Here is a 20,933-nt window from a genome sequence, read left to right as displayed (position 1 = left end):
CCCTGAGCCCTAGCATGCTGGGGGCGGGGTCAGAGCCTGGGGGGGGGGGTGTCTGTGGTCCTCCAGCCCCCTCAGCGGCCGTGTGTTCTGCCCCGGGCTCCAGGTCCCTGCTGTCTTGAGCTCTGTGGGGAGGCGCTCAGGAGCCCAGCAGGCGGAGGGCCCCGCCCTGCCTGGTGTTAGTTCCTGAAGCTCTGTGCTGGCCCCATGGAGGTCCCTCCAAGCCCCCTGCTGCTGCTGTTGGGGAGGTGGGGGGCTGGCGACCCCCTGTGAGGAGAGCCGAGAGCAGGTGCAGCCTGGACTCTCCAAGCTCCCCGCCGTGTGGCTCCTGGTGAGAGTGAGCCCCCCCGCCTGTGTGTGGCCCCCGCCTGAGGGAGGCCGCCCCGCCCACCTCTGTGCAGGGCAGGAGGCCCAGGAGCCTCGGCCTGGGCTCTGCAGCCGCCAGGGCTGGCCCTGCTCGGCGCCTTCTAGCTGCCGGCGGGGGCCCCCCCAGGCCTGTCAGGGAGCGAGCAGGGCCCCCCCTCTCGGTTCTGCCACCTCCTTGTCTGTCTGTGCCTTCTGGTCACATCTGTCTGTTCCGCCCCAGCCCCCAGGATCTCTGACATCCTGAACTCGGTGAGGAGGGGCTCGGGGACCCCCGAAGCCGAGGGCCCCCTGTCAGCGGGGCCCCCTCCCTGCCCGTCTCCGGTTCTCCTAGGCCCCCTGCCCGCCCCGTGTAAGTAGTGGCTGCAGGCCTGCTGCTCGCTGCGAATGGCCGGCGCCCACAGCTTCGCGCCCGCCCTGCACGGCCCAGCTGCCCCCGGGCCCGGCTGCCTCCCGAAGCACGGGCACTCACTGGGCAGCACAGCACCCGGCTTCTCCCTGCAGGGCCCAGCCCTCCCTGGCTCACCTCCCACCCCCACAGCCCGTGCACATCCCTGTCGGCCGGGGACGGCTCCCGAGGGGTCTGACCCATACCCAGGCAGCCCTCCGCTCCCCTCGGGCCGTCTCTGCTGTGACTTCCAGTGATCCACCTGGTCACTGCACGGGAGTGACCGTCTCCAGTCCCTGTCATACCCCAAGCCCAGAGCCCTTCCTCACGTGGGGGACTGGAGAGGGAACTGGAAGGGGAACCCCGGCCAGGGTCCCGGAGCTCAGGGACAAGGAGGTGAGGCGTGGCCGGGCCTGCTTCCTCCTGGGTCCTCTGGCCCTCCTGGAGCCCTCCCCAGGGACACTCACCTGCCCTCCGTGTCCCCTGGCTCCTTGAGGCCATGCTGCCTCTCCTGGGAGGGACCCACTGTCCAGGGAGCTTCCAGTCCAGCCTCTGGACCGCAGAACACCCGCTGCTCACTCTGGAACCTTCTCCCCATGTCCCTTGTGCCCCCTCACTCTCCTCTCAGCCCTGACACCCCCATCCCTCCGTCCCACACCCCTTGTCTAATCTGCTCCCTGTGTGCCTCCGTGCCCCTGCCCATCCTCCATGTCACCCCCTGTCCCCGTCGTCCCCGCCCGCTGTCTGGCTCGGCTGTCCGTCTGTCCGTCTCCCCTGCATGCCCCACCCCCTGTGTTCTCATCTGTCTGTTCCACCCCAGCCCCCAGGATCTCTGACATCCTGAACTCGGTGAGGAGGGGCTCGGGGACCCCCGAAGCTGAGGGCCCCCCACCTGTGGGGCCCTTGCCCTGCCCGTCTCCGACTCTCCCCGGCCCCCTGCCCGCCCCGTGTAAGTAGCACCTGAGAGGCCTGGGGCCAGCTTCGTCCAGCAAAGGGCCAGCTCACGGAGCGGGGCCCGGGGTCCCTCTGCGGCATCGTGGGGAAGTGACCGGGCGCACAAGCGGAGGTGTGTGGATGCCTGCGTGGGGGCCGGCGTCTGGAACAGCGCGTGGGGGCCGGCCTGGCCACTGGCTTCCCTGTGGTCCTCGGCTCTTTCCTGGTGGCCCAGGGGGTCATGCTGCGGCACAGGAAGCAGGAGCCCTCCCTCGTGGCAGCCTGCTTGCCCCAAGGCCCCCCGCTTGGGGGTGGGGAGGGCTCTGCCTGGGTCGAACTGTAGGCGAGGAGGGCAGTCCGGAAGGAGCAGGCAGGGGACTCCGGGGGTGCAGGCTGGGGGCAGTAGGGCAAGGCCCTGGTGACTGAGGGCAAAGGCGGGTGGAGAGGTGGCGCGGCTGCGCCGTACCCAGTGTGCGTGCGGCTGCCAGTATCGCTTACAGGGATGGATGACATCCCAGGGCTGCAGCCGGCGCCTCCCCCGCCTGCTGCCTGGAGACTCCGGCTGGGGGTGGCGCCGGGATGCTGTCAGAGAAGAGGCCGCTGGGCCAGGGGCTGGGCATGGCAGGCCAGTGGCTGGGTGAGTCCCTGTGTCGGGCGGGCCGAGGGGTGGGAGAGGGAAGGCGCGGAGTGGTGGCCAGGGTGAGGCAGCCCCTGGAGGGCACCCCTCAAGCGTCTGCGGTCGAGCAGGGGACCCCGGGGTGGCTGCGGGGCACTGTGCGGTGAGAGATGGGTTCTTGTGGTGTTGGGGCGTGGGGGTGCAGAGTCCACATAGGAGGCGTGGGGTGGGCGCACAGCCGAGCCTCTGGGAGTAGTCGGAGCCCCCAACCCCATCTCCAGGGGCCTTTGCTGCCCGTGTGGAGGAGGCTGGCCCCAAGTGAGACCCTGAGGCCGTGCAGCAGCAGGGTGGGTGCTGAGCGGACAGGTCACCTCCAGGGTCTGTCCTGGGCTCGGCGAGGGGAGGCTGAGTAAGAAAAAGGAGGCTGTGAGCAGGACTGGGGTGAGGGGCTTCTTTGCCACCCTGGGAGGGGCAGGCCAGAGCTGGGCGGGGGGGGGGGGGACTCCAGGGAGCCCTGGGGGGAGAGGGCACTGCAGCCGGCTCCTGGCTTCCCTACAGGTGGGTCGTGGGCCAGCCGTCTTAGTGAACGGATAGCACAGGGACCCACTAGTGACCCACCGCCCACCTCAGACCCAGCCCCCCCCAGCGCCCAGCACCCCAAGCTGCACCCCCTAATCGGGGATTATGCCCAATCCAGGCTGATCCAGGCTGATCCCCAGGCAGCTGCTGCTGGCTCTCAGGACCAGGACCTGGGGCCACCTGGGGTCATAGCTGGGTGCTCTGGGCCTCCCTTGGCCGGCCAGCCGCCCCCAAGAGAGCCACGGGCAGCGTGAGGCCTGGTTCACCTGGGCATGGGAGGCCGTCCTGGGCCGGACCGCACCCACCACCTCAGCCTCACCCCTGGGGTTCCCCTTCTGGGGGCCAGGTGTAGCCGGTCCAAGGTCGGGAGCCGCAGCTTCCTCTCTGCTCTCCCTCTAACCCGGTCTCCCCGACTCCAGTGCAGTCCCCACCTTTTATGGCTGCCTGCCCGTTTCTGCACACGGCCTGCCACTTTAATTACAACTTGTTTAAAAACGCGTGCTATGACTTCCTCCTGGGGAAGATGGATCGGTTTCGCGTACCGCAGGTATAAGGTGACTGCAGGATCAGAGTGTGCCACCCGTGCCTAGGGCCTCCTGCGCGGAGGATGAGCAAGTATCAGGGGGTGCCTGGGACCTGTGGACACCCCTTGACAGGGAGGGCAGGGCCGGGCAGCCGCCAGGGTTGGAGGGCCAGGTCTGCAGCTTGCAGCCATATCCAGAAAGGACAGGGACAAGTGGAAGGTGAGGTGCCAGGGGAGAGACGGATGCTTGGCCGAAGCAAGCAGGCCTGAGATGGGGCCTGGGGTCAGATGTGGCCCGGGGCCCAGACGGCAATGACCATTGCATGGGTTGGGACAGAGCCTCGGTGCCCTCCAGGAGCTGAGCAGGCAGATGTGGGAGTGGAGAGGGGCCTCCGGAGCCTGCAGCTCAGCCTCCTAGAGGTGGGCTTTCCGGGGCAGATGGCGTCCGTGGGAGGGACTGGGCGTCTACAGTGAGAGTGCGCGGAGCCCAGACCGTGACATGGTTTAGAGCAAAGTCAGGTAGGGGAAGTGCGGCCGGGTCAGGTGACAGGGCCAGCCTGACAGCACACGCATGCGCACGCGAACAGGTGCCTGCACCTCCACGTCCATGCACAGCACACAGATGGTGTGCACACGCACACACATGCACATGTATGCACACATGTGTGCGCACAAGTGTGCATCTGTTGATGCCCTTACACTCACATGCACAGCACACTTTGTGCTCACCACCTCGCCCAGGTGTTAACAGACAGAAATTAGTGTTAAAGCAGCAAAGTGGGCTTCCAGCAAGTGCCCTGGAGGCGGGGGGACAGCCTTGGCCGGTGCCCTGGACACATGTGGGGCTTGAGGACAGCAGAACCGAAGAGGGGCTGTGCAGGGCTGTAAGCAGGTGGAGCCAGCAGCTGCAGCGTCCAGTGAGACAAAGGGGGCAGGTTCTGCACTTCCAGTCCCGCTGGGACCCCCCCATCACCCCCAGCTGTACCGCTCCAGCCCCTCCCCCTTCCTGCCCAGGATTCCCCGTGGCCTCCAGAGGCAGCGGTCTCTGTCTCCTAGCCTGGTACATACCTCAGTATCCATTCCCAGAGTTTTAGGAGGAAGGAAGCCCTGTGGACACACAAGTGGAACGTGGAGCCGGAGGGGCAGGTCACAGGGTGGGGGCTGCCAGGAAGCCCCGGATGAGGCCTGGTGGACGCGGCCCCCATGGTGGCCGGAGGCCGACCCTAGGTGGACACAGCCCCCGTGGGGCGGGAAGGTGGCTGCTTTTCCTGCATTTTGCGATACAGATGGAGTGGCCTCTCCTGAGAAAAGTTAGGAGACCCTTGGTGAGGTGCTGGGAGCCTGTGGGCCGCGGTTGGACAGGTGCCGGGACGCGGAGGGGCCCCCGGGGCCGTGCAGGGCGGGTCAGCCCGGGCCCAGGCGTGACGGCGCCGTCTCCCCGCAGCCCGGAAGCAGGAGATCATCAAGACCACAGAGCAGCTCATCGAAGCCGTCAACAACGGGGACTTCGAGGCCTACGCGTGAGTCCCCGGGGGGCGGGGGGCGGGACGGGCGCAGAAGGAGCGCAGCCCTCCTCACTGGAGTTTGCCCCTCAGGAAGATCTGCGACCCAGGCTTGACCTCGTTCGAGCCCGAAGCGCTGGGCAACCTGGTGGAAGGGATGGACTTCCACAGGTTCTACTTCGAGAACCGTGAGTGAGGTGTCCCCCCGGGCCAGGGACCCCACCGTGGCCGCCCACGGCACCTGTTGCCCGCACCCCGACCCCCGGCCGGCCCAGAGTTGGCCAGGCCCTGCTGGCTGCTGCCCGTCCAGGGCCTGAGCACCCAGCCCTGGGAACTGAGCCCCCTTCACCTGGGGGGTGGGGTACCCAAGAGAGGTGCGCGTGGACGGGGGGGGGGGGGGTGCACGTTGGGGGCGGGTACGCAGGGGAGGTGCGTGTGGAGGGCGGGGGTGCACGTTGGGGGCGGGGCATGTTGGGGAGGTGCACCTTGGGGGCGGGGCACGCAGGAGAGGCGCGCGTGGAAGGGGAGGCACAAGTGGAGGGGGTAGGTGCACGTTTGGGGGCACGTTGGGGGCGGGGCACGCAGGGGGCGCACGTTGCGGGCGGGGCGGCGTGGGCACGTGGGCGGGGGTCCACCTGCGACCCCCACGCCGCGCGCCCGCAGTGCTGGCCAAGAACAGCAAGCCCATCCACACCACCATCCTGAACCCGCACGTGCACGTGATCGGCGAGGACGCGGCCTGCATCGCCTACATCCGCCTCACGCAGTACATCGACGGGCAGGGCCGGCCGCGCACCAGCCAGTCGGAGGAGACGCGCGTGTGGCACCGCCGCGACGGCAAGTGGCAGAACGTGCATTTCCACTGCTCGGGCGCGCCCGTGGCCCCGCTGCAGTGAGGTGAGCCCGGGCGCCGGGCGGGGCGGGCGGCCCGCGGACGGCCGCGCGGGGGTGCGGGCGGAGCCCCGTGACCCTGCGCGCACCCCGGCCCGTTGCAGAGCCACGCCTGGTGTCGCCGGACAGTTGGTGTGGGAGCCCGGCCGCCCTCGGCACGGCCTGCCTGTCGCATGTTTGTGTCTGCCTCGTCCCCTCCCCTGGTGCCTGTGTCTGCAGAAAAACAAGACCAGATGTGATTCGTTCTCAAAAGTGAGATGACGACCGTGACAACCACAAAAAAAAAAAAAAAATTAAAAAAAAAAAACGACATCGGATGAAAAATGGAAACAAAAACTCAAGAAAGGAAAACGCTGTAAAAACCACTGGTGTTTGCGGGCCACGCCTGCCCAGCTCCATGAGTGTCTGTGGCGCCCCCTTGGCCCTGGGGGTCCGCGGTCGGGATGTGGCCCGTGGGCCCCCGCGTGGACGGTGTGAGCTTGTGCGTGCGCTCCCGCGCTGCTCCCGGCAAGCATGGCCCCGTGGGCGGGCCTCGGAGGGCTGTGTCCGCGGGCTGCTGCCTTCCCGCTAGTGGTGCCTGAAGCCGCTGTCTGCTTTCTCTCTGCTCCCCCCATCCCGTGAAGGGCTGGGTGAAGGCTTGCTGGGCCCGGAGCCCCCTGTCCGTGGACGGCCCTCGCTTCTGGACCAGCCTCCAGGCCATCAGAGAGGCCTGGCCTGGGCTCCAGCCCGGGGTCTCCCGGGGAGGGAGGTGCAGGACTTCCCTCGGCTCCAGGCCTTGCTCTCGGCAGGCTGACCGAGGACCCGCTGGCTGCAGCTGGCCTCTGTCCCATGGGGTGCCTGTCCCTTTCCTGCCACCCCGCAGCCCTCCTCCGAGTGTCAGCAGATGGCAAAGGGCTGTGGGTCTCAAGTCCCCGACACATGCTGGGAGGTCTGGGCTGTCCCCCTGCAGAGGGTGGCTGGACGGCTCACAGCTTGGGTAGGTGACGCAGCGAGTGGCAGTGGTCAGAGCAGGGCTGGGGGCTCCCGGGCCGGGCCAGGCGAGGGTCTGGGCAGGTGTCTGCTGCAGTGGGGCACTCGCGTTGGGGCAGAGAACAGTGACGTCCACAGGGGGCGCCAGCAAGGGCGAGGACTGGCAGGTGCAGATGTGTGAGGGCCCTTCCAGGTGGCTGTGATGAGGCCACGGAGTGGGGACAGAGACCCTGGGTGCTAGCCCAGAACATCTACAGGTGAAGGGGAGGGTCTGCGGGGCCCATAGTGCTGCTTCGGGGGGCCGTCCTTGTACCTCCCGGCCCCTCCAGAGTGGGGCCAGAGAGGGCCCGAGGGGACGCAGGTGGTCAGGAGCCCTGACTGCGGAGGATCAGTGGCCTCTGTCCCAATGCCTGGCCACCTGAAACTTCTGTTTTCAACAAGTATTTTCTTTATCTTTCCCACAAGTCAAGCCAAGGGAGGGCCTCGGAGTGGGGAATGGGACACAGGACCCTCAGTTCCAAGGGGAGTGTCCACCCAGACACAGTGGACGGCACCTCCTGTCCACGCTGTGCCCGGACAGCCGCCCCATCCAAGGACACAGGGTAACATCTGCCAGGCTCACTCCAGTGGCTTCCTGGCCACGGACAGCGTGTGGCCCCGCGGCTGGCCACCCTGGCATCCTGGGGCCTCCTCCCCTCCTCTCCCACCCACCTGTTTCTCCACGGAGCTGCCTGTCTGGGATAATTTGGAGATTTTTTTCTGGGGGATAATTCTTTTGCATGACCCTTAAAGAGCAACCCACACGCACTCTGCTAGCGAGGTGTCCGCGGTGTGGTGGCGTCGGCCGCCCACAGTGCTGGCCGTCTCCCTCTTTTTGCTGGGTTTCATTGTCTTTTCTTTCTGAGCCTTGTAAGTGTACAAAGATTATTCTTATTTTGTTCTGTCTCGGGAAACTGCAAATAAAAGAAAAACAGGACAAGCTGCTTCCAGGGGGCTGTGTGCTTTGTAGGGGACCCTGTGGACATGGCCTATGACAGACCCAGGCCCATTCCCAGTGGCCTCCTGGTGGGAAGGACCCCTGATGCTGCGGAGCCTCTCCCTTTGCCCCCCTCCCCCTCTGACACGTGGGGGCTGCACTGGACGCTGACCGCGGTGCTCACGGCCACTGGTCCTCACTCCCGCAGGTTATGCTGAGATGGGACACGGCACGCAGCCACCTCTCAACGCCGGAGGTGGGCAGGGAGCATGGGGACGAGGAGCCACGAGCAGGCTGACAGCCTTGGTGCAAGGGGACAGGTGCCCCCAGGTCCCGCTGCTCCCCCAGCCGCTCTGCAGGAGAAACAGGCCCCTCGGCTGCCGCTGGGCCTCCACGGCACCCGCCCCTTGGGTCCAAGCTGCTTCTGATCAGATGGGTGTCTCCACCCTCGAGCTGGGGGCACCTGGAGTCCCCAGACGAGCCAGAGCCCCAGCCAGCTTCTCGAGTGTTGGCTCTGCAGCTGCACCCGGCAGCTGCCCTCAGGCGCGTGCTTGTGGGGGTGCTGGTCCCATAAACTGGAGCAGAGAATCTAGGCCAGTGCCCATGAGCAGGAGCGTGGTGGCATCCGTCCCCAGGCACCGTATCTCGGGCCTGCTGCCTATCAGCTGTAATCGGAGCTTTTCCAGGCCAGGCCTCCCCAGGAAGGCTGCACACCGCAGCCCCAGGTCCCAGCATGCCTTACTCCTGAGACAGCTCTGGAAGGTTTCGGGGTACAGTATACCAGGCTGAGGCATGTCGTGTGGGGCCAGGTGCTGTACCCAAGGACACCGTGAGGGGCTTTTTGAACAGCACCTACTTTGGGTCAAGCTCCCTGGGCCACCTGTCACCCCAAGGCAGCTCAGGCTGGTCCCCTAACAGGAAACGCTGGTGTTGCAGTCTGGGACTACCGCTGGCCAGGCGGAGGTCACTGGACACAAGGGTTAGAAGCTCAAAGCGAGGCCTGGGCCTCCTGCCTGGGACACATCAGAGGCTGCAGAGGCCTCCACCCTCCAGTGAGCAGCCATCCGGGCCACTCCCTACACTCCAGACCACACTCCAGACCCGGGTCTGACTGCCCTGGTTCACTTCCTGGCCTGCAGGGCCAGTTCTGCTTGGAGTCCCCACACACCCTATTAGTCTCCCCCTGTGGTGGGTGGTGGGGAGCCTGTGGTCTCTCACGCATCAGGCATGGCCTCCAGGAGGCAGTTCTCCCAGGGCCAGGCTTGATGACGGGGCGCTGATACAGGGCTCCCGGACCTGGGTAACAGCAGAGGTGGCTCCTGCTGCCAAGGCCTAGCCACCGCAGGAGCCCGATGCAGCCTCCGACTAGGGCAAAGGCAAAAAGGCTCCCCCGAGACAGACAAAGCACACAACCACCTTGGAATTTCAGAAGACAATTTTATCCCAACGGGAGTTTCTCAAACAGAACACAGAGAAGTGAGGCAGCAGTTATTAAAATACACTCTCACCAATGATTTGACTTCCGAATACAGCAGGGAGCAGGGAAGCATGGGGCGGGTGCCCATCAAAGACAGGGCCAGAGTCAGACCCACCTGCCCCCGCTGCCCTGCTGGGCCAGGGGCTGTGGACAAAGGTCTCCCTCTTCCTCCAAGTTCACACCTCCACCCCGTATCTCCCAGCATCCTCTGCAGACGTGCAGAGGTGATGCCCCAGCACTCCTCCTCCTGCAGGATCCGGGTCCCCCCCCTCCACCTGAGGCCCCAGTGTGTGGGCTGGGTCTGCACCTCCCAGAGGGCCCCGGCTGGGGGTTCTGCAGCAGTGGGAAGTGACCTGAGCAGGCCATGGCAGGTAAGCTGGAGCCCTTGGGCAAGCCCAGGGGCCGGAGACAAAAGGCAGCTGCAGGTAGAACAGCCAGGGAGCCCTCAGAACAAGAATAAGGCCCCCCCCGACTGTGCTCTCACCCCGTCAGGGAGTCAGGGCCACCAGGCCCTCCCGTGGGGACAGTGGGAGCTGCCAGAGCAATGTGGTAGGCTCAGGAGGATGTGGCCACACTGGCTCAAAACTCGCAGATGACACTGTCCAGCGACGAGGGGACTGAACCCCAGGGGTGCAGGCTGAGTGCAGTGGGGCGTGACGAGGCGGCTTGGAATGTGGCACTGGCACGAGGGCACCTGGTTTCCGCGGTCACAGTGGCCTCCTCGGGGGCAGGGGCCAGCTTGGACCAAGCCTGCCCCTGACCACAGGCGGGTGATGGGAGCACTCCAACTGCTGGGCCCACGGAAGGGCCCATGTGCTCAGGCACCCGCAGTCCTGCGTTCCGAGACGGCGGCACCTGCTGCTTCCAGCTGGATGTTCAAGTCAAACTCCGAGCCAAGGCAGCGCGCCCGCCTCAGGCCAGCGAATCACCTGTGCGGGTCTTCCACCGGAACACACCCCACGCGCCGGGACACGACTCACACCCCCAAGAGCGGATCTGCATCAAGTGTCAGCTGGGCGGCCCTGGCACAGGCAGGTGAACAGCGCAGGCGATGCCCCGCGTCCTTGGGCCCGAGTGCTGGCCCGCTGCCAGGCTCCAGGCCCGGCGCTGGGCCGCCCGCTCCTGCGGCAGCTTCCCCAGGTGCTGACTGCCCACCGGCCCTGTCACGGGAGGCTCCCACCCCCACCCCGCTTCCTGGAGAGTTAGTATCGTTAATGCACAAATAAAATCCAGACATACCAGGATCAAACAAGAGCTGGCTCTGAACTTCCGGGGTGGCCGGGATCAGCCCTTCAGTACCCACAGGAGCCACTCAGTTTATGGTTTCATTTGCCCAAAAATACACCGTCAGAGGCCTCAGAGTCTTTCGAAAAATCACCAGACATACGAATGCGAACGTCCCCACCCCTCCACCACCCCGTGGGTCCTTCCAGAAATTCCAGAATAAAAATGGCCAGGCTGCCCCACCTGGGGCCTCTCCCGTCCGGGCTGCGGTCCTGATGTGATGACGGTGACGGCCCAGCGCGGCCGCGCACGCTGCGTCACATGATTGCACAGCAGGAGTTCTGCTTCCGGGCCTTGAAAGGAAGAAAGGAAGGAGCTGAGGGGTGCAGGGCGGACGCGCCAGGAAGCGAAGCGGGAACAGACTTGGGGTGCCTTCAAGGCCTCTGGGCGGCTGCCAGCCACAGGCTCCCCCACCCCAGGCGCAGGGGGACCCACAGAATCCAGTGCAGCTCCAGGAACCTTGTCTTTTCTCCCCACACCCTATTAATGCTACCCAGAAGTGGAACTCCTGCTGGTAGGCCAGGTAGAAGCAAAGGGCCGGCTCAGCATCTCGGTACCCGCCCCCACTCCTCCCCCGGGCAGACGCGGCCCCATTCAGGTCTGCGGGGACAGCCGGTACCACCTCTCTTGCTTTCTGCTCCCACTGCCCGCTACACCCCACCCAGCCATTTCCCAAAGCACACGAAAGCTGATGTCAGGAAAGACCAGGTACACCAGTCCCAGCCAGCGGCCACCAACAGCAGTCGCGTGAACGCTGGCCCGAGACCAGGCGGTCAACAGCAACCGCCGCACCGATGACACGCTTCGTCAAAGGGAGGGCAACACAGGTCACCTGCTGGCGTCTTACACCAAACACTCGCAGGCAGAACAACAAGGGCGAACCGTGCCGAGTGGAGGTTAAACTAACCTCTGCCTTCCAGGGGTGGGGCGAGAAGGGGCGGGCTGAGCCAGGCGCAACAAGGCTGCTCACAGCTCAGGACGCGGCCTGTGTGAAGCAGGGGTCATGAGGGTCCCCGCTGGACACTGAGGGCAGCCCAAGTCCCCCTGGACGGGTGGCTGAGAGGACCCTTGCACAGAGTGGGGTGCCCTTCGGAAGCCAGCATGGTACTCACAGTCTTGTAGAAGGCCTTAGACTGTGTTCCCAGCACTTCCGACTTGGACACCAGGTCATCCAGCTTCTCCCCTCGCTCTAACAGAGACTCCATGGTGTTGTGCTGGACGGAAGACAGACAAGAACCTTTCCCTGTGCTCAGGGAGAGCCTCGCACGGCAGCTCAGTGTCGGGGAGGCACCCCGCTGGCTCCCCTCCAACACAGGTGGCACCTGAGATGGGACTCGGTCCCAGGACCGCAGCCGTCCCAGTGGGTGCAGCAGGACGTGGCTCTCCCGGGAGTCTAGTTCTCACTGTGACAGTGCACGCTGCCCCAGGACTGTCCCCACACGGGATCAGATGAGCCCCGTGCCCGCAGTTATATTAACCTGGGTGTGTTGCTACGTGCATCGTACAGGTTCTAGGGGAAGAAAGCTACAGGCACTCTATGGCTGCACTGGGCTGGAGACGGACTCCCCAGGATGCACGGCCGTCTAAAACCCCTGAACGTGACCTTACTTGGGAGTGAGGTCTTTGCAATGTCACAGTTAGGATGACACACGGATTAGTGTGAACCTGAAGCCCTGACCGGTGTCCTCCAAGAAGAGAGAAGGGCAGAGAAGCGAGGCACCACCTCATGAGGACGGCAGAGGCACGAGGGCCGCAGCTGCCATCCGGGGATGCAGAAACTGGGGGCAGGCCCTGAGCACGGGGAACCAGCCCTCCACACACCTGCATCCCAGACCTGGGGCCTGCAGACTGCAGGGGGTCCGCTGCTGTCTCACGTCATCCAGATTGGGGGTGCCTGTTTGCGGCCATAGCAAACTAACAGCGGTAAAGCTGTGCGTGTGCTCTGGCCGTGGCCCCGAGTCCAGAAACACATCCAGGGCAAACAGCCGGCTTCCAGACACTGAGACCCAGCGCGCAAAACCCAGGGCTGTTCACGCTGCTTACACACTGAGAAGATCACAGGTGCATGAAATGGGTCCAATAAATCTCAACTATTTTCCCTTTATCATTTTAAAGTATGGCTGCTACGGAATTCACAATCACACACACGCAAGTCAGACACTCAGTGCGTCACACTCGACCACTGCACCGTGACAGCACGTGCTGCTTCCCTAAGGGGCTGTAGCCCAGATGTTCCCAAGACAGTCTGGTTCTGGTGGGTTTGGGGTGGAGCCACGAGGAGGCAGTGGCCCCTTCTACCCCCGGCGGCCGTGCCAGAGCAGCGCCACCCGGGGTAAAGGCACAGGAGCAGTCAGCAGGACACAGTGCTTTATCCCAGACGGAGGTGAGCAGCTCGAACGTCTGCGCTAAGTGCGCAGGATGGAGACACGGACATCACAGCCCAGATTCTCCTCCAGCTGGAGCAGGAGACCAACAGCCTCGGCGGCTCTCCGTGCGGGGTGTGGGAGGGTAGCAGGATGCCGGGGCCCTGGGCGCTCACAGCCCCGCAGCCACCCGCAGAGGGAGGGCAAGGCTTGGGCGGGGAACATGGACAGACAGCAGCCGGCAGCTCCACAGCTCCGGAGGACACAGCGCCGTCTCAGCACCTCCACGGCCACCTTCCGCCCCAAAGCCACACCGCTCAGGGCGCGGCCCGCAGACCCGTGCGGGAAGCCACCCGGAAGCTTCCGACGGCATGCAGGTCCCCAGGCTCTGCTCCAGGGCGCCGCTCGGCCCCAGGGGCCACGCCGGCACGCACAGGCCGCCGGGCCCAGCCCGCACAGGCCGCCGGGCCCAGCCCGCACAGGCCGCCGGGCCCAGCCCGCAGCACTGCCCTCGCTCACCCCTCCTGCTTACCAGAATGATTTTGGTCTCGTCTAGTTCCGCTTGTACCTTAGTCATGGGGTCTGCTTCTCGAGGGTTCTAGGAAAGAGCCAGGAATAACAAAGTCGGGACTGCAGTGGCTACCTGGAAACAAAGTTCGAACCAAGGACGCTGGACAGAGCTGCACCAGTGAGACGTGACAGCCTGTTTAAACACACAGCAGACACACAGCCTGCGGAGGGCCCGGGCTCCCGGGTCTGAGGAGGCAGACACGAGGCCCGAGGGAGAACACTGGCCTCAGAGAGAAGCCCCCAGGTCAGGCCACCCAGGCCACGCGGTCTCCCTACCTGGTATCTGCTGAGGTGACCGTCCAGTGCCGTGTACTGTATTGTGGCAGGGGACCCCACTGGCCACTCTATCCTGTCGACCTGCTTGGAGAACTCGTCCAGTACCTGCGAGACACGCGAGCCACACGTCTCAGCCGTGCCCCTGGCTCCCTCAGCAAAGGCTTCAGGCACGCACCTCACCCTGAAGACGCTGCCAGGCCCCTGGAGCCCAGGCGGGAAGGGCGGGATCTCATCAGTTAAAAAGCCCCTATCATCAGGGAGCCAGGAATGATGTCTGCCCAGCCTGGGGGGGCCCTCACCCGGGGAATGAGAAAGGGGCTTGCGTTTTACACTAGCTTGCCAGGAGAGAGGGCGCTGGCTGTCTAATTTCCCAAAGTCATTCTTCGACACAGACGGAGTCCTCTGGTTTAAACGCCATCTGACCTCCGCGCCTGCAAACGCCTTGGTGCTTCAGGGGCAGGATGAGGCCTGGCTTCGAGCAGTTTCTAATCAGCACCCAGGCAGGAGTTACAGACGCTCAGACTCTGAGCCCACGGCGCCCGGGCTGGGCAGAGCTGCAGGACCGCGGGGGCCCAGGGAGAGGCAGCCCCTCGGGAGAAGCCCAGGCACAGCTGTGGGAACGGAACAGCAGCAGAAGCGGGAGGCACGGCCGTCTCTGAGGGCCGTGCTAGCAGGGATGCGGGATGCTGCAACTCCCAGCCTGGGCAGGCAGGAGGGCGGTGGGAGCCAGCACGGGGCAGGCACCCGGCAGGGATGCCACCGTGGTTTCCGGTTCAGGGGATGGGGGGCTGAGGCATGCAGACTCCGGACCGCTCTACCCAGGCCTCAGGCACTGTCCACTACGCTCCATGCTCGCCACGAAGCTGCACACTCACCTTCTCTAGCAGGGTGAAGGCGACCCGGGACGGGTACTCACTGTCAGCAATGACCACACCCGCGAGACTGTCATTCCGGACATAGACATGGCACAGGTACTCTGGAAAGACAACGGGCACACACAGGTCAAGGGGTCACAGAGCTGGCTCCTGCTTTTGGGACAAAGCCTGCAGCTCAACAGCTCTGAGTGAGGTCTGCGAGGGGGCCGCGGTCTGGCCCAATACCTGCTGAAGGACCAGGAAGTACCCGGAAGCCTCGTGAGCAACACCAGGGTTTGAAGCAGCCTCCAGAGCTACAGAAAGCACGGCCCAGACAGCACGGCCCAGGAGCGCTGCCAAGTCACACCCCTGAGCTCCAGGCGGGCCTGGTTCCCAGATCGAGGGCACCTTGGACAGGCCGGGCAGCCTCTCGGCCCAGTCTCCTGTGCTACAACCAGTGTGCGTGCCGGCGCCGCTCTGCAGCAGGTGCTGGGGAAAGCAGGGCCTGTGTCCAAACCTCGTGACACGGCCCAGGTCTCCAGCGTTACTGTGCTGCAGCCGTCGTGTGGTCAAGAGGGAGCCTGCGCCAAGTGTCACGGTCTCAGGGCCTCTGCTTTCACCACGGCTAACTCTGCCCCCAGACGAGAGAACAGGAGGGGTCACAGGCCCTGTCCTCACGAGTTGGACCCAGAGCAGCAGAAGGAAAGGAGGGAGTGACTCCTGAGAGTGAGCACAGCGGTGGGGGGCGAGGAGCAGGAGGAGGAGGCACGGGCACGTGGGTCCAAGTGCACAGACCCCTAAAACAGAGGCTGGTCAGCACCAGAGGAGCCGTCTCCAGGGAATCTAGCTGGTGGGCCGATGGCCGAGGGGAAGGCGGGGCTGCTGAGGTGTGTGCAGCTGAGCTTCCCTTCTGTGGGGTTCAGGGCACAGCGACCCACGGGGAGCACCCGCTGACCACCGCCTGCACCGGCCTGACGCTCCACCCCACGTGACTGAGGGCAGTGCGGGTGAGACGCTCTGCTTCCGCAGCTCCTGCCTGGCCTGTGTGTGTACGTCAGTGCTTAGGAAATCTCACACGAGGCACTGGCACTGTGGCGTGCAGGTGAGGCCACCTGAGATGCCGGCAACCCATATGGGCCCCGGTTCGTGTCCTGACTGATCCATTTCTGATCCAGCTGCCTGCTAATGCGCCTGGGAAAAATCAAGATGGCCCAGCTGTTTGGGCCCCTGCCACCCACGTGGGAGACCGGAAGAAGCTGCTGGCTTCGGTCTGGCCCAACCCTGGCTGTTGCAGCCGTCTGGGGAGTGAACCAGCGAATGCAAGTTCTCTCTCTCTGTAACTCTTTCAAATCAACCTTTAAAAAAAACTTACACAGAACCCGAATTATGAAAAATGAAAAACAGTCTTGAGATTCCTGGTCAAGCTCACCTCAACAGCGCCAGCGGGAAACCCCGCCCCGGGGGGTCTGCTGCTCTGGAGGGGCGGAGGGGCGGGGAGGACACGCAGGCCCACTGCTCCCAGGGAGGGGCCCGAATTTGAAGGGAATCCACACCCTAATCTTAAGTCAGTCCGAGCTTTAGGACAGCGTGAGGCACGGAACTCTGGGGCAGCAGCAAAGGAGGAGCGGGTGAGAGAAGAGCTGGCGGCGGAGCGGCCGGCAGCCTCCACGGAGCCGGGAGCTGGGGCCCGGGCGCCCGGCTGCACGGGCTCCCCCGCGGGGCACCTACCTTGCTCTTTGACGGAAGCTCTGCTGCCTTTGGCCGAGCGCTCCACAATCAGCTGACTTGTGAAGGTCATGAACTCCTGGACGCTGGGAAACACAGCACAGACTCACCATCTTCCCCGTCACCCTGTGCCCAACACGATGGGAAGTGACCGCTAACTGCGCTTCCTCCCCGCAACCCCAGCAACACACACAGACACACACCCTGAATGAACCCAGGTACAGGGACTGCCAATCACCAGCACCACTCACACCTGCTTGCGGCCCGGTGCGCGCCAGCCACGCCCAGACTTCTGGGGAGCGTTCCACAGGCCATGGGCAGGCATCATTTTGGTCAGGGCGTGACTGACATGGAGAAAGCAACCGTGGCTCCTGTTCTCAAGGCCCACTAACTTCACAAAACGGGATAAACATAAATCGCACCGGAAACACACAGTGGCAGAACACGGTTAGGAAGAGCACAACCAGTGGTGGCGGTGACCACACAACGGGCCCTACAGTGCCACACAGTGCGCTGACAGCCAGCGCAGGAGCGTGGGGCCCATCCCGGGACAGGAATGGAAGGAAATGGCTTAGCCAAGGCAAGGAAGTGGGAAGTGGTCAAACGAAGGCTGAGGAGGAGGAGGCTCACCACGTGCCCACAGAGAACTGGCCAGAAGGGAACGGTCCCAGGAGACGGCCCAGCCGGAGGGCCAGGCTAACAAGGAGCCTCCAACTGGGGATGTGTTCCAAATGCAGCCGGCGTCGCAGCGTCCCTAACGCTAAGTCCACGTATGCAGCCGGTGTTGCAGCGTCTCTAACGCTAAGTCCACAGCAAGGCTCCTGCAGAGCCACAGAGGACTGAGGCCCGACCGTGGACCCCAGCTCCACCACGTAGCAGGGGTGGGAGCCATCGGATGTCATTCACGGGCCACACCGATTACAACTCAAACCCAGCCTGCTATAGGTCTGCTGGACTTCCAGCCCTGCCTGTGGCTACCCTGGCAGGCCCCGACGTTCCCCACCCGACTCGGGAGGTCACGAGCGCTCCAGCACGGTACTGCTCTGTGCCTGCAGGCACGGCGGCTACACCAGCTCGCACACACGGCGGTACCTGCTAGTAAGAAATAATCCCTGTGGAAAACACAGTCCCCAGACGAGGAAGCCTTTCAGTACGACTAAAGACAGCACTCGTGGCAGGGCTGTCGTGAGACACAGAAGAGCTGCGGTAACTGTGGGGGCCGTAGGCACACGGGGCCACGCGGCTGGGAAACCTGGGGCAGGGGGCGAGGCAGTGAGCAGGGTGTGGGCAAAAATGCGCCCGGCTGACCCGCGCTAGGGGACGCCAGCGGAGACGCCCCCGGCAAGTCTGCGCTGACCCAGCGGCTGAGGGCGGAGAGAGGGGCTCCCGCACTACCGCGAAGGAGCGTGCCCGCGGGCGCTCCTGCCGAGTTCTACCGCCGAAGAGCAGCACAGAGACTGGAAGCCACACGGAGAAGGATGCCAAGGCCCAGAGCGGCCCTCAGGAGCCAGGAGATGACGCAACAGCTCACCCAGCAGCAAACGGCCCGCGGGGTGGCGAGGGGTGCGTGGCACCGCGCCGCAGCGCAGGGCTCCCGGAGCAGAGGATGGGACAAGCACAATGGTGCGTCCGCACGGCGGGACAGTGCGGGCGCCAACGGGCAGGCGACGCTGACACGCGCGCCAGCGTGGACCAGCCTTGGGGACAACAGGCACTGTCCCCAAAGGCAGGCACGTCGGGGGCTGACCCAGGTCCCTGGGTCCACCGCACCGGGCGGGCAGTGACTGCGGGCCGAGGATCGGGCAGCCCGTGTTAACGGCTGCGGGTTCCAGTTTCGAAGAGGAAGAGCCGGCCGCGCAGCGCCAGGGCCGGACGACGCTCTGAACGCAGCTCACGCCACTGAACGGCACGCGTCTCACGGTGAAAATGGTAACTTCTGCACGTGTGTGCTCGCTTTACCACAATACAAGAAAAATTAACAGGAAGGAGCAGAACGTTTCAACAAAACGACAGCCATCCTTCAGCCCCGGCCAGCACTGTCCGGAGAAACAGAGCGGGGCACACGGGGCCGGCGGCGGTGACCACGGACAGCGACCCTCCGGCACCTGCGGCTCCCCTGGTCCACACCTGCCCGACTTCACAGGCCCTGGAAGCCTGGCGGATCCCACCCCGCCCGCGCAGTCCTCGCTGGACAGCCCCGGCGCCCACCACCACCCGAGTCCTCCGTGGCGGCGGGGAGCCTGTGGGGGTCTCCGGGACGCCCCGCTGGCTCTCGCGACGGCACCACTGACCGGCTGGAAGGCGGCGGTTTTAACCCGGCTGCTGGCCCGCAGCAGACGAGGTCAGCCCTGGGCGTGACCCTTCGAGCCTGCACTGTCTCTATATGCCAAGAACCTGGAAACCACCGGGTCCGGCCGCCACCCCAGGACGCAGGGGACGGCGGCTGCTTCCGCAGGGGTGCAGTCCGCTGACCGGAGCGCAGGCCTGGGGGCAGCGGCCAAGGCCCCGCCCCCGCCGGACCCCGGGCCCCCGCGCCCCCATCCCGCGCTGACGCTGCCCCGGGCCTCCCGATGCCCGCTGCTCCACGTGGCCAGCAGCCGCGCCCGCCTACCTGGCCCTCTGGAAGAAGCTGAAGGAGGACACGTCGTACGCGGCTTTGAGCAGCACCACCTTGGCCTCGCCTTTGTAGAGGACGCTGAGGCTGTACAGCTTCATGGCGCCGCGCCCCGGTGCCCCCCGCCTGGCCGCGGGGCCGGCTCGCAGGGAGCAGCGCGGCCGCCTCCGGGGCTCCCCACCGCCGCCCGCCGGCCTCCCGGCCTCCCCGCGCCCAGCTGCTGACCAAGCCGCCGGAGCTTCCGCCTCCGGGCCCGCTTCCGGTTCCGGTCAGGGGCCTCGCCCGAGCCGTGACGGCGGCGAGGGGCGGGGGGCGGCGGGAGACTCGTGCCCCGGATGCAGAAAGGACCGGAAGTGCGACGTAGCGAGAGGCGGGGCGCCGCCCGGGGAGCCCGCCCCCGCCCGGGGAGCCCGCCCCCGCCCGCGGAGCCCGCCCCCGCCCGGGGAGCCCGCCCCCGCCCGGGGAGCCCGCGCTGGGCGGGCAGGGGAGGCGTGGGGCGCTGTCGCTGGGCGGGGCTGCCGCAGCCTCTCGTGGGCCGGGCCGGACCCTCCTGCCTGCTGCTCTGAAGTCCAGGGTCTTCCTGGGCGGCGCTAGGCAGTGTTGGGCCGTCCAGGGTCGTGGAGGACTGTCCAGGTTCCTCTCGAGCCGTGCGGGGCTGTACTGGTTACTCTGGGGCCATGCGGGACTGTCCTGGTTCCTCTAGGGCCGTGTAGGGCCATGCGGGACTGTCCTGGTTCCTCTAGGGCCGTGTAGGGCCATGCGGGACTGTCCTGGTTCCTCTAGGGCCGTGTAGGGCCATGCGGGACTGTCCTGGTTCCTCTAGGGCCGTGTAGGGCCATGCGGGACTGTCCTGGTTCCTCTAGGGCCGTGTAGGGCCATGCGGGACTGTCCAGGTTCCTCTAGGGCTGTGCGGGGTCGTGGGGGACTGTCCAGGTTCCTCTAGGGCCGTGCGGGGCTGTCCTGGTTCCTCTAGGGCCGTGTAGGGCCGTGCGGGACTGTCCAGGTTCCTCTAGGGCTGTGCGGGACTGTCTAGGTTCCTCTCGGCCGTGCGGGGCTGTACTGGTTCCTCTAGGGCCGTGCGGGGCTGTACTGGTTACTCTAGGGCCATGCGGGACTGTCCTGGTTCCTCTAGGGCCGTGCGGGGCTGTACTGGGCTGTCCTGGTTCCTCTAGGGCCGTGCGGGGCTGTACTGGTTACTCTGGGGCCATGTGGGACTGTCCAGGTTCCTCTAGGGCTGTGAGGGGCTGTACTGGGCTGTCCTGGTTCCTCTAGGGCTGTGTGGGGTCGAGGGGGACTGTTCTGGTTCCTCTCGGCCGTGCGGGGCTGTACTGGGCTGTCCTGGTTCCTCTAGGGCTGTGCAGAGTCGTGGGGGGCTGTCTTGGTTCCTCTAGGGCTGTGCGGGGCTGTACTGGGCTGTCCTGGTTCCTCTAGGGCCGTGCGGGGCTGTCCTGGTTCCTCTAGGGCCATGCGGGGCTGTCCTGGTTCCTCTAGGGCCATGCGGGGCTGTACTGGTTACTCTGGGGCCATGTGGGACTGTCCAGGTTCCTCTAGGGCTGTGCGGGGCTGTACTGGGCTGTCCTGGTTCCTCTCAGCCGTGCGGGGCCGTGCAGGGCTCTCCTGCTGCTGTCTCCAGGTGGTGAGAGCAGCCCGCCCTGAGCACCCAGGTGCGGTGGTCGGTGGTCGGTGGTCGGTGGTCGGTGAACCTTCCCCAGGGGCGACGGCCCTCCTGGGAGAAGTTTTGTGCACCGGGTCTGAGTGGAGGGAGGCAGGGAAGCCTGACTTTCCGGTTCCTTCTGCCGCGTGGGAGCTACTCCCCGCCACACGGTCTCCCAGGACAGGGCTGCGTGGGTGCTGAGGTAGGACCTGGCAGGGTAGCAGAGCCCCTCCGCCCCAAGGGGGCTCAGCTGCAGGCTGCGAGGAGTGGCGTCGTGCCCCAGGTGTTGAGCGAATGCAGGCCTGGGTGGGGAGGGATGAGGCCCAGTCCCCTACGGCCGCGCGTCTTGCCCATCTCCTGGCTGTCAGTGGCGTCGTGT

The 20,933-nt window shown here is 65.5% G+C and overlaps 2 protein-coding genes across 17 annotated transcripts in view; one reads left to right on the top strand and one right to left on the bottom strand.

Annotated features, from left to right (window-relative positions):
* The window catches only part of CAMK2B (calcium/calmodulin dependent protein kinase II beta), a 77,130-nt gene extending 69,386 nt beyond the window's left edge, over nt 1-7,744 (top strand). For 6 of the 12 annotated variants that reach the window (XM_051853040.2, XM_051853045.2, XM_051853044.2 and 3 more), the window contains 6 exons: nt 584-712; nt 1,569-1,697; nt 4,844-4,919; nt 4,995-5,089; nt 5,565-5,798; nt 5,897-7,744. In XM_051853040.2, coding sequence (XP_051709000.2) covers nt 584-712; nt 1,569-1,697; nt 4,844-4,919; nt 4,995-5,089; nt 5,565-5,797 — 662 coding nt within the window. In that variant the 3' untranslated portion in view covers nt 5,798; nt 5,897-7,744. The remainder of the gene's footprint in view (nt 1-583; nt 713-1,568; nt 1,698-4,843; nt 4,920-4,994; nt 5,090-5,564; nt 5,799-5,896) is intronic. The other 6 variants (XM_070059881.1, XM_051853055.2, XM_051853054.2 and 3 more) reach the window with 1 other exon arrangement.
* A 1,410-nt stretch (nt 7,745-9,154) lies between these two features.
* On the bottom strand, nt 9,155-19,164 carry YKT6 (YKT6 v-SNARE homolog). Of its 5 annotated transcripts, none has more exons than XM_008261819.4 (7): nt 18,898-19,149; nt 16,290-16,372; nt 14,583-14,683; nt 13,708-13,812; nt 13,394-13,459; nt 11,611-11,712; nt 9,155-10,791 (listed from the first exon to the last, which is right to left on the bottom strand). In XM_008261819.4, exons 1-7 carry the CDS (start codon nt 18,999-19,001, stop codon nt 10,756-10,758), a joined length of 597 nt encoding a protein of 198 aa, XP_008260041.1. In that variant the 5' UTR covers nt 19,002-19,149; the 3' UTR covers nt 9,155-10,755. The 5 variants fall into 5 exon arrangements, with proteins under 5 accessions (XP_008260041.1, XP_069915984.1, XP_069915986.1 ...); XM_070059883.1 differs by lacking the exon at nt 18,898-19,149 and adding an exon at nt 16,917-17,277; XM_070059885.1 differs by lacking the exons at nt 9,155-10,791; nt 11,611-11,712 and adding an exon at nt 12,775-13,297 and having other exon boundaries at nt 13,344-13,459; nt 18,898-19,164.
* Nucleotides 19,165-20,933: the final 1,769 nt, after the last annotated feature.

This window comes from Oryctolagus cuniculus, chromosome 16 (assembly GCF_964237555.1).
Source record: "Oryctolagus cuniculus chromosome 16, mOryCun1.1, whole genome shotgun sequence".
Lineage (NCBI taxonomy): Eukaryota > Metazoa > Chordata > Mammalia > Lagomorpha > Leporidae > Oryctolagus > Oryctolagus cuniculus.
This window is presented reverse-complemented; position numbering and strand designations above follow the sequence as displayed.